This window comes from Oncorhynchus kisutch, linkage group LG4, assembly GCF_002021735.2.
Source record: "Oncorhynchus kisutch isolate 150728-3 linkage group LG4, Okis_V2, whole genome shotgun sequence".
Taxonomy (NCBI): Eukaryota; Metazoa; Chordata; class Actinopteri; order Salmoniformes; family Salmonidae; genus Oncorhynchus; species Oncorhynchus kisutch.
Window position 1 is genome coordinate 31,845,111 of NC_034177.2, and position 12,946 is coordinate 31,858,056.

A 12,946-nucleotide genomic window follows, 5' to 3' on the forward strand; every position below is an offset into this window, starting at 1 on the left:
CCCCCTACCCATAACACACATCCCCCTACCATAACACACACCTCCCTACCATAACACACATCCCCCTACCATAACACACACCCCCTACCATAACACACATCCCCCTACCATAATACACACACCCCTACCATAACACACACCCCCCCTACCATAACACACATCCCCCTACCCATAACACACATCCCCCTACCCATAACACAGCCCCCTTACCTATAACACACATCCCCCTACCCATAACACACAGCCCCCTACCATAACACACAGCCCCCTACCCATAACACACATCCCCCTACCATAACACACAGCCCCCTACCATAACACACATCCCCCTACCCATAACACACATCCCCCTACCATAACACACATCCCTCTACCATAACACACATCCCCCTACCCATAACACACATCCCCCTACCATAACACACAGCCCTCTACCCATAACACACATCCCCCTACCATAACACACATCCCCCTACCATAACACACATCCCCCTACCCATAACACACATCCCCCTACCATAACACACATCCCCCTAACATAACACACATCCCCTACCCATAACACACATCCCCCTACCATAACACACATCCCCCTAACATAACACACATATCCCTACCCATAACACACATTCCCAACCCATAACACACATCCCCCTACCATAACACACATCCCCCTAACATAACACACATACCCTACCCATAACACACATCCCCCTAACCATAACACTCAGCCCCCTACCCATAACACACATCCCCCTACCATAACACACATCCCCTACCATAACACACATCCCCTACCATAACACACATCCCCCTACCATAACACACATCCCCCTACCCATAACACACATCCCCCTACCCATAACACACATCCCCCTACCCATAACACACATCCCCCTACCATAACACACATCCCCCTACGCATAACACACATCCCCCTACCATAACACACATCCCCCTACGCATAACACACATCCCCCTACCATGACACACATCTCCCTACCATAACACACATCCCTGTGTATGTATGGTCCATGTGTGGGTGACCTTATGTCCCGGGAAGGGGTTCAGAAAAACACAACAGAACAATATGATCACAGCTCCCAAAGATAAAGAGGTAAATACACTAGGCTTGTTTAACACACACAGGTCAACAAGACTACCTCAGCCTGGAGGAATCCCTTTCACTAAACAATCTCTACATTCCCCCTGCCAGAATAACCTCTATGTGTGTGTGTTCTGAGGTAACAAGGTTTGACTAGTGTAAAACCTGAGACATCTTCCTGCTAGCCTCGCGGTTTCATAATGCTGTGACCCTGGATTCGTTTCAATGCATACAATCCAAGACACGCGTATGCACACACACACACACACACACACACTTTCTTTTTCTCCCACTATCACCACTTCCTGTGTTACGGAGCAGACAAGCTATTTTTAGTCAGCCCTGAAGCAGTGGAAAATCTACTGAGGCACAAAATAGAAGAACAGACAGACAGATTCAGCAATAGAAGAAGAGAAGAAGAGAGAGAAAGAGGGATTGAGGATGACTTCAAACCAACTTCAAAGCAGATCCCAAACTTTTCAAAGTGCTGGCTTGGCCACTGCCCCAGTTACTCTTCTGTTTCAACCAATGATTTAAGATCAATTCTCCATCCCCAAGTCTAACCATATAGATAAAGATGCACTATAAAGATATCGCTCCTCCATTTCCTGGTTGCTAAAATTCTAATAGTAATTTCAGTTTATGTTTCAAAACATACAAGTATATAGTGTAGAGAATTACTGTACCTTCTAAACCACTGTGAAATATATTTTCCATAAATATATGAAGCTGGTGTACAAAACGAAAAGTAAAAACTTAAGAATGGGAAGCATAGAAATAGCACACAACAAATAGATTTACCACTTTTTAGACTTGCTTTCAAAGAGAATGACAGATCTATAACTCAAATTTCTATGTGAATTTGAGTTAATTTACATATTGCAGCTTTAAATAACCCCAGGTTCATGAGGACGTTTATCTACACTGGAAGCCAAACAGAACTCCTCCAATTAGCTAGAACTGAATGGAACCACTGGAAATGGTTGGATCAGATGTGGACTTAGGACTCTCCGTTAGGCAGGATCTTAAAGGGGCAGTTACGGATTGAGATGTTTCTCTGACCTCTCCTTTAGGCAGGATCTTAAAGAGGCAGGTATGGTTTGAGAGATTTCTCTGACCTCTCCTTTAGGCAGGATCTTAAAGAGGCAGGTATGGTTTGAGAGATTTCTCTGACCTCTCCTTTAGGCAGGATCTTAAAGAGGCAGGTATGGTTTGAGAGATTTCTCTGACCTCTCCTTTAGGCAGGATCTTAAAGAGGCAGGTATGGTTTGAGAGATTTCTCTGACCTCTCCTTTAGGCAGGATCTTAAAGGGGGAGTTACAGTATGAGAGATTTCTCTGACCTCTCCTTTAGGCAGGATCTTAAAGAGGCAGGTATGGTTTGAGAGATTTCTCTGACCTCTCCTTTAGGCAGGATCTTAAAGAGGCAGGTATGGTTTGAGAGATTTCTCTGACCTCTCCTTTAGGCAGGATCTTAAAGGGGGAGTTACAGTATGAGAGATTTCTCTGACCTCTCCTTTAGGCAGGATCTTAAAGGGGTTGTTACAGTATGAGAGATTTCTCTGACCTCTCCTTTAGGCAGGATCTTAAAGGGGGAGTTACAGTATGAGAGATTTCTCTGACCTCTCCTTTAGGCAGGATCTTAAAGAGGCAGGTATGGTTTGAGAGATTTCTCTGACCTCTCCTTTAGGCAGGATCTTAAAGAGGCAGGTATGGTTTGAGAGATTTCTCTGACCTCTCCTTTAGGCAGGATCTTAAAGGGGTTGTTACAGTATGAGAGATTTCTCTGACCTCTCCTTTAGGCAGGATCTTAAAGGGGGAGTTACGTTTTAAGACATTTCTCTGACCTCTCCTTTAGGCAGGATCTTAAAGGGGGAGTTACAGTATGAGAGATTTCTCTGACCTCTCCTTTAGGCAGGATGTTAAAGGGGGAGTTACAGTATGAGAGATTTCTCTGACCTCTCCTTTAGGCAGGATCTTAAAGGGGTTGTTACAGTATGAGAGATTTCTCTGACCTCTCCTTTAGGCAGGATCTTAAAGGGGGAGTTACGTTTTAAGACATTTCTCTGACCTCTCCTTTAGGCAGGATCTTAAAGGGGGAGTTACAGTATGAGAGATTTCTCTGACCTCTCCTTCAGGCAGGATGTTAAAGGGGCAGCTATGGTTTGAGAGATTTCTCTGACCTCTCCCTTCGGCTGGATCTTGTGTTCGTCCAGTTTGAAGGCAGTGCCAATCTTCCTTCTGACCGTCGGAGGCTCCTCCCCTGGATCCAATGGATACTCCTTAGGCAGCTTCCCTGTCAATTCCTAGAGAGAGAAGGAGAGACGGAGAGACAAAGAAAGTGAGAGAAAGAAAGGGTGAGAGAGAGAAGCAGGAGAGAGGAATACATTTAATTGATCATTACTCATTGAAGTTGGTATGTATGTGTGTTTGTGCACGTGTCTTACCGCCTCTCTGATACAGATGTTCTTGAGTTCCTCTAATCTTTGTTTGAGAGTCTCCTCCAGAGCCTCCTGTCTGGCCCTCAGGGCTGCCAGCATGTCTTTCTTAGCTGTCTGAGAACTGTCCGACTCCTGGGAACCTACACAGACACACACAGAGCAGAGATACAGTCAGAACACACACAGAGCAGAGATACAGTCAGAACACACACACACAGAGCAGAGATACAGTCAGAACACACACACACAGAGCAGAGATACAGTCAGAACACACACACACAGAGCAGAGATACAGTCATAACACACACAGAGCAGAGATACAGTCAGAACACACACACACAGAGCAGAGATACAGTCAGAACACACACACACACAGAGCAGAGATACAGTCAGAACACACACACACACAGAGCAGAGATACAGTCAGAACACACACACACAGAGCAGAGATACAGTCAGAACACACACACACACAGAGCAGAGATACAGTCAGAACACACACAGAGCAGAGATACAGTCAGAACACACACAGAGCAGAGATACAGTCAGAACACACACACACAGAGCAGAGATACAGTCAGAACACACACAGAGCAGAGATACAGTCAGAACACACACACACAGAGCAGAGATACAGTCAGAACACACACACACACAGAGCAGAGATACAGTCAGAACACACACACACAGAGCAGAGATACAGTCAGAACACACACAGAGCAGAGATACAGTCAGAACACACACAGAGCAGAGATACAGTCAGAACACACACACACAGAGCAGAGATACAGTCAGAAACACACACACACAGAGCAGAGATACAGTCAGAACACACACACAGAGCAGAGATACAGTCAGAACACACACACACAGAGCAGAGATACAGTCAGAACACACACACACAGAGCAGAGATACAGTCAGAACACACACACAGAGCAGAGATACAGTCAGAACACACACAGAGCAGAGATACAGTCAGAACACACACACACAGAGCAGAGATACAGTCAGAACACACACACACAGAGCAGAGATACAGTCAGAACACACACACACAGAGCAGAGATACAGTCAGAACACACACACACAGAGCAGAGATACAGTCAGAACACACACACACAGAGCAGAGATACAGTCAGAACACACACACACAGAGCAGAGATACAGTCAGAACACACACACAGAGCAGAGATACAGTCAGAACACACACACACAGAGCAGAGATACAGTCAGAACACACACACACAGAGCAGAGATACAGTCAGAACACACACACACAGAGCAGAGATACAGTCAGAACACACACACACAGAGCAGAGATACAGTCAGAACACACACACACAGAGCAGAGATACAGTCAGAACACACACACACAGAGCAGAGATACAGTCAGAACACACACACACACAGAGCAGAGATACAGTCAGAACACACACACACAGAGCAGAGATACAGTCAGAACACACACACACAGAGCAGAGATACAGTCAGAACACACACACACAGAGCAGAGATACAGTCAGAACACACACACACAGAGCAGAGATACAGTCAGAACACACACAGAGCAGAGATACAGTCAGAACACACACACACAGAGCAGAGATACAGTCAGAACACACACACAGAGCAGAGATACAGTCAGAACACACACACACAGAGCAGAGATACAGTCAGAACACACACACACAGAGCAGAGATACAGTCAGAACACACACACAGAGCAGAGATACAGCCAGAACACACACACACAGAGCAGAGCTACAGTCAGAACACACACACACAGAGCAGAGATACAGTCAGAACACCACACACACAGAGCAGAGATACAGTCAGAACAACACACAGAGCAGAGATACAGTCAGAACACACACACACAGAGCAGAGATACAGTCAGAACACACCCACCACAGAGCAGAGATACAGTCAGAACACACACACACAGAGCAGAGATACAGTCAGAAACACACACACAGAGCAGAGATACAGTCAGAACACACACACACACAGAGCAGAGATACAGTCAGAACACACACACAGAGCAGAGATTACAGTCAGAACACACACACACAGGCAGAGATACAGTCAGAACACACACACAGAGCGAGATACAGTCAGAACCACACACAGAGCAGAGATACAGTCAGAACACACACAGAGCAGAGATACAGTCAGAACACACAACACAGCAGAGATACAGTCAGAACACACACACAGAGCAGAGATTACAGTCAGAACACACACACACAGAGCAGAGATACAGTCAGAACACACACACACAGAGCAGAGATACAGTCAGAACACACACACACAGAGCAGAGATACAGTCAGAACACACACACACAGAGCAGAGATACAGTCAGAACACACACACACAGAGCAGAGATACAGTCAGTACACACACACAGAGCAGAGATACAGTCAGAACACACACACACAGAGCAGAGATACAGTCAGTAACACACACACAGAGCAGAGATACAGTCAGAACACACACAGAGCAGAGATACAGTCAGAACACACACAGAGCAGAGATACAGTCAGAACACACACAGAGCAGAGATACAGTCAGAACACACACACAGAGCAGAGATACAGTCAGAACACACACACAGAGCAGAGATACAGTCAGAACACACACACACAGAGCAGAGATACAGTCAGAACACCACACACCAGAGCAGAGATACAGTCAGAACACACACACACAGAGCAGAGATACAGTCAGAACACACACACACAGAGCAGAGATACAGTCAGTACACACACAGAGCAGAGATACAGTCAGAACACACACAGAGCAGAGATACAGTCAGAACACACACAGAGCAGAGATACAGTCAGAACACACACACACAGAGCAGAGATACAGTCAGAACACACACACACAGAGCAGAGATACAGTCAGAACACACACACACAGAGCAGAGATACAGTCAGTACACACACAGAGCAGAGATACAGTCAGAACACACACAGAGCAGAGATACAGTCAGAACACACACAGAGCAGAGATACAGTCAGAACACACACAGAGCAGAGATACAGTCAGAACACACACACAGAGCAGAGATACAGTCAGAACACACACACACAGAGCAGGAGATACAGTCAGAACACACACACACAGAGCAGAGATACAGTCAGAACACACACACACAGAGCAGAGATACAGTCAGAACACACACACACAGAGCAGAGATACAGTCAGTACACACACAGAGCAGAGATACAGTCAGAACACACACAGAGCAGAGATACAGTCAGAACACACACAGAGCAGAGATACAGTCAGAACACACACACACAGAGCAGAGATACAGTCAGAACACACACACACAGAGCAGAGATACAGTCAGAACACACACACACAGAGCAGAGATACAGTCAGTACACACACAGAGCAGAGATACAGTCAGAACACACACAGAGCAGAGATACAGTCAGAACACACACAGAGCAGAGATACAGTCAGAACACACACAGAGCAGAGATACAGTCAGAACACACACACAGAGCAGAGATACAGTCAGAACACACACACACAGAGCAGAGATACAGTCAGAACACACACACACAGAGCAGAGATACAGTCAGAACACACACACACAGAGCAGAGATACAGTCAGAACACACACACACAGAGCAGAGATACAGTCAGAACACACACACACAGAGCAGAGATACAGTCAGAACACACACACACAGAGCAGAGATACAGTCAGAACACACACACACAGAGCAGAGATACAGTCAGAACACACACACACAGAGCAGAGATACAGTCAGAACACACACACAGAGCAGAGATACAGTCAGAACACACACACACAGAGCAGAGATACAGTCAGAACACACACAGAGCAGAGATACAGTCAGAACACACACACACAGAGCAGAGATACAGTCAGAACACACACAGAGCAGAGATACAGTCAGAACACACACACAGAGCAGAGATACAGTCAGAACACACACACACAGAGCAGAGATACAGTCAGAACACACACACAGAGCAGAGATACAGTCAGAACACACACACACAGAGCAGAGATACAGTCAGAACACACACAGATCACAGATACTCTTAGAACATGGAACATGGACCAGAGTGTAGAAAACTGTAAGAAACAAGCTTACTATCAAATCAAATTGTATTTGTCTCATGCGCCGAATACAACAGGTATAGATAGACCTTACTGTGAAATGCTTACTTACTTAACCAACAATGAAGTTGAAGGAATAGGGTTAAGAAAATATTTGCTAAATAAACTAAAGTAAAAAATAAAAAGTAACACAATAAGATTACATAACAATAACGAGGCTATATACAGGGGGTTCCCGTACCGAATCAATGTGCGGGGGTACAGGTTAGTCCAGATAATTTGTACTGTAACCTTACTGTGTAGGACTCATGTACACCCCCTGTACTGTTGACAGATTGATCCAGAATGTCTACACTGCCGAAAACGGTAGAGAGAAAGTGACACAGACACATTAACATAACAGCACTACTCATATCAGTGACAGTGACATATCAGTGACATCATTCTGTTGCGAGGCAGCGTGTCATTAGATTAACACACACACACACACACACACACACACACACACACACACACACACACACACACACACACACACACACACACACACACACACACACACACACACACACACACACACACACACACACTGCTGTGAGGGGACGATGTTGAAAGTGAGAAGAGACTGTGTGGCCTTGTAGGAATATGTGAGTGAGTGTGTGTATTAGAGGTAGTCTCTGTCAGAGGGTGAGAGCAGAGATATAAACACTGAATGTGGAGGGTGAGAGAGAGAAGGGGGTATATGGAGATAGCTGAGATACAACGTCAGGGAGAAAGAGAGAGGCAAATACAAAGAGAACTAGGACAAGAGATGAAGATAGATATCAAACAGGACATTAGAGAGGAAAAAGATTAACTGTGTTGTGGAGACTACTCCTTCTAAACACAGTAATTGATTTCATAAGTTGTCAGCGGTGTCTGGAAATAGCTGACACTCCACACACACACAGTTGGCAGCATATGTGTATCGACCTTTGCTCCATCACTCAAAACTAGTAGAGTTTTTAGTACAAACATTATTTGAGCTTTCGTGTGTCTTTCACACTTCCACCATGTTGGTGGAAACAGCCTTGGGAAAACATGAGGCTAACAGCATAATGGGTTTCTGTCCTGAAGTTTAAAGGTTGATTCACAGCCCTGCCCTCTCTAACTCTGTTCCCACAGACCCCTGGCCTAGATAGGGGGGTGGAGGGGTGAGTTACCACTGACTCCTCTCACAGATCTCTCTCTAACCACATTAACCCTCACATCCCTCTTTTCTCCCCTTACAGTCCTCTCTTCCCTCTCTCCTCTACCACACTACATTTAGAGGCAGGCGCCTCCACATTATTGGGCGGAGTGAGAGTAGGGCAAGGGTTCTGTTGGCCACAGACACACATGCAAACACAGCCACACACACAGAGACTTACCTGAGGAGAGCAGACTGCCAGAGCTGCCGCTGATGATCTTGCCCTTGCTGCCCATGTTGGCCAGTTTAGATGTCTTCAGAGTGCCAGTCTCTGTCAGGTCGATGGCTATCTCACTGAGACTACGAGCCGCATGGATCTTAGACTGGACAAACATAATCAGACATAATACCCCATGTCTGCTTGTTGCTTCTGATTTGGTTATGAACTCCACACACATTCTAGATCCTCAGTCCTTCTAGAACCCCACAGTTATTCTAGAATCTCATACGCATTCTACAACCCCACAGTTATTCTAGATTCTCACACGCATTCTACAACCCCACAGTTATTCTAGAATCTCACACTCATTCCAGAACCCCATACTCATTCTAGAACCTCGTGGCCATTCTAGAACTGCACGGTCATTCTAGAGCCTCACAGTGATTCATGTGTTACCTTGCTCTGCTTGCGGTCCAGGTAGAACTGGTGTTGGCTGATGGCCATGGCCCAGATAGACTTAATGAGAGCAGGGCAGGCGTACCAGGTGTGGACAGCTATACCACTGTGGCCAAACGTCCTTCTGGTCACCGACGCCCTACAGTAGAGACGGACACAAGGCCTCCTTATACACACTGAATAAACACACACACACAGTAAATGAAATAACACGCACACAGGTACACATGCAACACAGCGACCTATAGCATGGCCAGACGCAAGGCATCCTTGAACACACTTATTCTAGAAAGAGAGAGTATGTCTAGTAGTGATGTTTATCATAGCGCATGTTGTCTCTCATGACATGATTTTACTCTACACTGTTTAGACAGAAAGACATCTGTGTCTACAGACCCGCTCACACTAACTACGGCCTCCTATAAAACAGCTCTCTCTCTCTTCTCTCTGCCCTTCTCTCACTCCTTTTCTCCCTCCATCTGTAGAGACGCTAAACAAACAAAAGAGAGGTGACTTCCTCCTCTAGACAGCAGAGTTCAGTGTGTGTGAGTGACTAGCAGCAGTTCTGTCTGTGCAGGCTCTATTTAAGATCCTCTGAATCTCACTCTAACGCCAAGATAAACTGAAGTGGATATGCCTCTCTCACAGTTTGTCTGTATGTGTGCACAAGCTACTCTGTTCAATCACAGCCCCAATGGGGATCTCTTGCTGCCTCTACTACTCTTTAATATATTGTCGCCAACAACAACAACACCTCTCCAACCCATGACCATCTCTGCTCTGTGTTTGTTAAGTCTGCTAACATTTAAACAAGGCAGCTATCAGCATTGACAATGGGGGACAATAAAGACATTATACATTGCATCTATCCAAGCTTCATATATCCTACATACTACATCCTTCACACCTCCAGCAGTAATGAAGTATCATCAACAAAACTAACTAACATTAGCTATGTGTCATATATATTATATATATTATTACTACACTTTACTACTTTTGTGATACAAAACTATTTACAGTGCTGAAACAAATGCGTGCGCAGGAATGCAAGTACACACACACACACACACGCAGAGTTGTGATATAGATTTACCTCCTGGGGTCGTGAACTTCCACTGAGAACTTCTTCTCTCTGAAGTAGAGGTTCTCCAGCTGACGCCATTGGAACACCTGACACACACACACACACACACACACACACACACACACACACACACACACACACACACACACACACACACACACACACACACACACACACACACACACACACACACACACACACACACACACACACACACACACTTTAGAACTGAGAAATGCTCACACACACACTTGAAACAGATACACACAGACATACACACACAAGCCTCAGAACTAAGAAACACACATCACAGGTGGCTCCTTAATTGGGGCGAACGGGCTCATGGTAATGCCTGGAGCAGAATAGGTGGAATGTTATAAAATACATCAAATGTGTTTAATACCATTCCATTTGCTCCGTTCCAGCCATTATTATGAGCCGTCCTCCCCTCAGCAGCCTCCTGTGACACACATACACTCCAAGCTTGAGAATGCAGAAACACACATTCCAGCTTGATATGGTATCCCTATACTTACTGAGAGTTAAGATTGGTTTTGCAACACCCCAAAAACAGAAAGAAGAGGAGACGAGTGAGGGAGGGAAGAGATGGTAAGAAGGAGGACCTGAGGTAAGGGTCTCAGATCAGATTCAGACCCAGCGGGCTCGTCCAGAACTCTTCCCCCGGCTGAATGACCTCACCCCCGAGAGAGAGAGAGAGGGAGGAGGCTTTCTCTCCTCCGCTCGCCTTCTGTCTCTTTCCTTCTTTTCCCTTCTTTTTACGAACCATCAGCTTCTTTAAAAAAAAAGCCCCACTGGGCGAGAACGTCTCTTCAATGTGTGTTTGTGTGTATGTGTGTGTGTGTGTGTAAAATCCTCCCAGGCGCAGGGGAACAGAAAGTTCTGAGTGGACGGGTGTTCACCATCTGTAGGCGAGTGAGTGAGTGCATGTGTGTGAACCAAAGTTTCCTTCTTTCCTGTAGCCAGGCAAAGACCCTCCCCTCCCTCCCCCTGACCCTCCTCTCTCCCTTGGGGAGTACGCTTCCTGCTCTGGGCTCTGTGGCTGGGAGGGAGGGTGTGGGGGAGGGAGGGAGTGAGGGTGGAGGCTTACTGTGGCCCAACCAAACGGAGAACTTTTGCTTTGTTAAGTCAGCCAGCCCCCTCTTCTCACACACACACACACACACACACACACACACACACACACACACACACACACACACACACACACACACACACACACACACACACACACACACACACACACACAAGGTCTGAGTCTGTTTCTCATTACACAGAAAGAGAGCAGAGTCACAGCAGTTACTGTTACACTGGAGACACTACTAGCAGCTGGGACACATACACACCAACACTGGTGGTGGTAGAAATGTGAAGGCAGGGAGATGGTTTAAGAAACGGTAAAAACACAAACTCTGTACCAACAGGAGAAAACTAAGTTAACTGGCAGGATGAGGGAGGACAGGACAGACTAGAGAGGAGGGAAGAGAAGACGAGGGGGCACGGCCCAGGAATTTTAACAGCCTGGAAAAACAATGTAGAGAGGGGGATAAGAGGAGAGGAGAAGAGGGGGATAAGATGGAGCATATAAACACAGCATATGGACTAAGTGTGTGTGTGTGTGTGTGTGTGTGTGTGTGTGTGTGTGTGTGTGTGTGTGTGTGTGTGTGTGTGTGTGTGTGTGTGAGCATGCATGCATGCACGTGTGAGAATCAGTGCAGTTATGATCACACTCGGCGTACTGTACACTCAATGGAGTATGAAGACTTAATGTGGCACGGTGCTAAAAATAGGAGTCAGATGAGGAGAGTGGATGTGTGATTCCAGACAGGGAGCGTGTGTAACAGCTTTCCATCACCAGAGCGTTTGACACACACATGCTTCCTCAAAACTAGGTTGTACGGTGGGCCCCATCTTGTCAACTCAACACTGTAGCATTGGCATCATATGTATGAGACCGCAATACATCCCAGTACAACTAGTGTGATCAGGTTTGTTGCTGAGCAGGGACAAACGCTTGCACACCATGTGTGTTTAAAAGACTAGGGTCGGCCATCCAATGGCTGAGACCATCGCTTTCATCTTCCCTCAGATCAGACTTTAGTAATCATAGTCAATGAGCCATAGAACATTACTGCAAACCACAGTTACATTTTACAGTAAGGCTACTTCAAAATGTAAATGTTCAGCACAATATAATGAGGAATTAAACCAGTTTCAATATTCAAGAAGCTCTGTCCAAACTAACAACTGACAGGAGTTCTATAAGTGGTGTGTATTTAGTAACAGCTTTAGAGAAACTGAGAATAAATCTCAACAATAATATCAGATACAGACATGGTGACACT

The 12,946-nt window shown here is 45.8% G+C and overlaps 1 protein-coding gene across 1 annotated transcript in view; it reads right to left on the reverse strand.

The window, feature by feature from the left end:
- The window catches only part of LOC109888852 (FERM domain-containing protein 4A-like), a 136,772-nt gene that overhangs the window by 16,812 nt on the left and 107,014 nt on the right, over positions 1 to 12,946 (reverse strand). Inside the window, 5 exon segments of the mRNA XM_031822813.1 lie at positions 3,288 to 3,410; positions 3,552 to 3,685; positions 9,062 to 9,203; positions 9,497 to 9,635; positions 10,593 to 10,669. Coding sequence (XP_031678673.1) covers positions 3,288 to 3,410; positions 3,552 to 3,685; positions 9,062 to 9,203; positions 9,497 to 9,635; positions 10,593 to 10,669 — 615 coding nt within the window.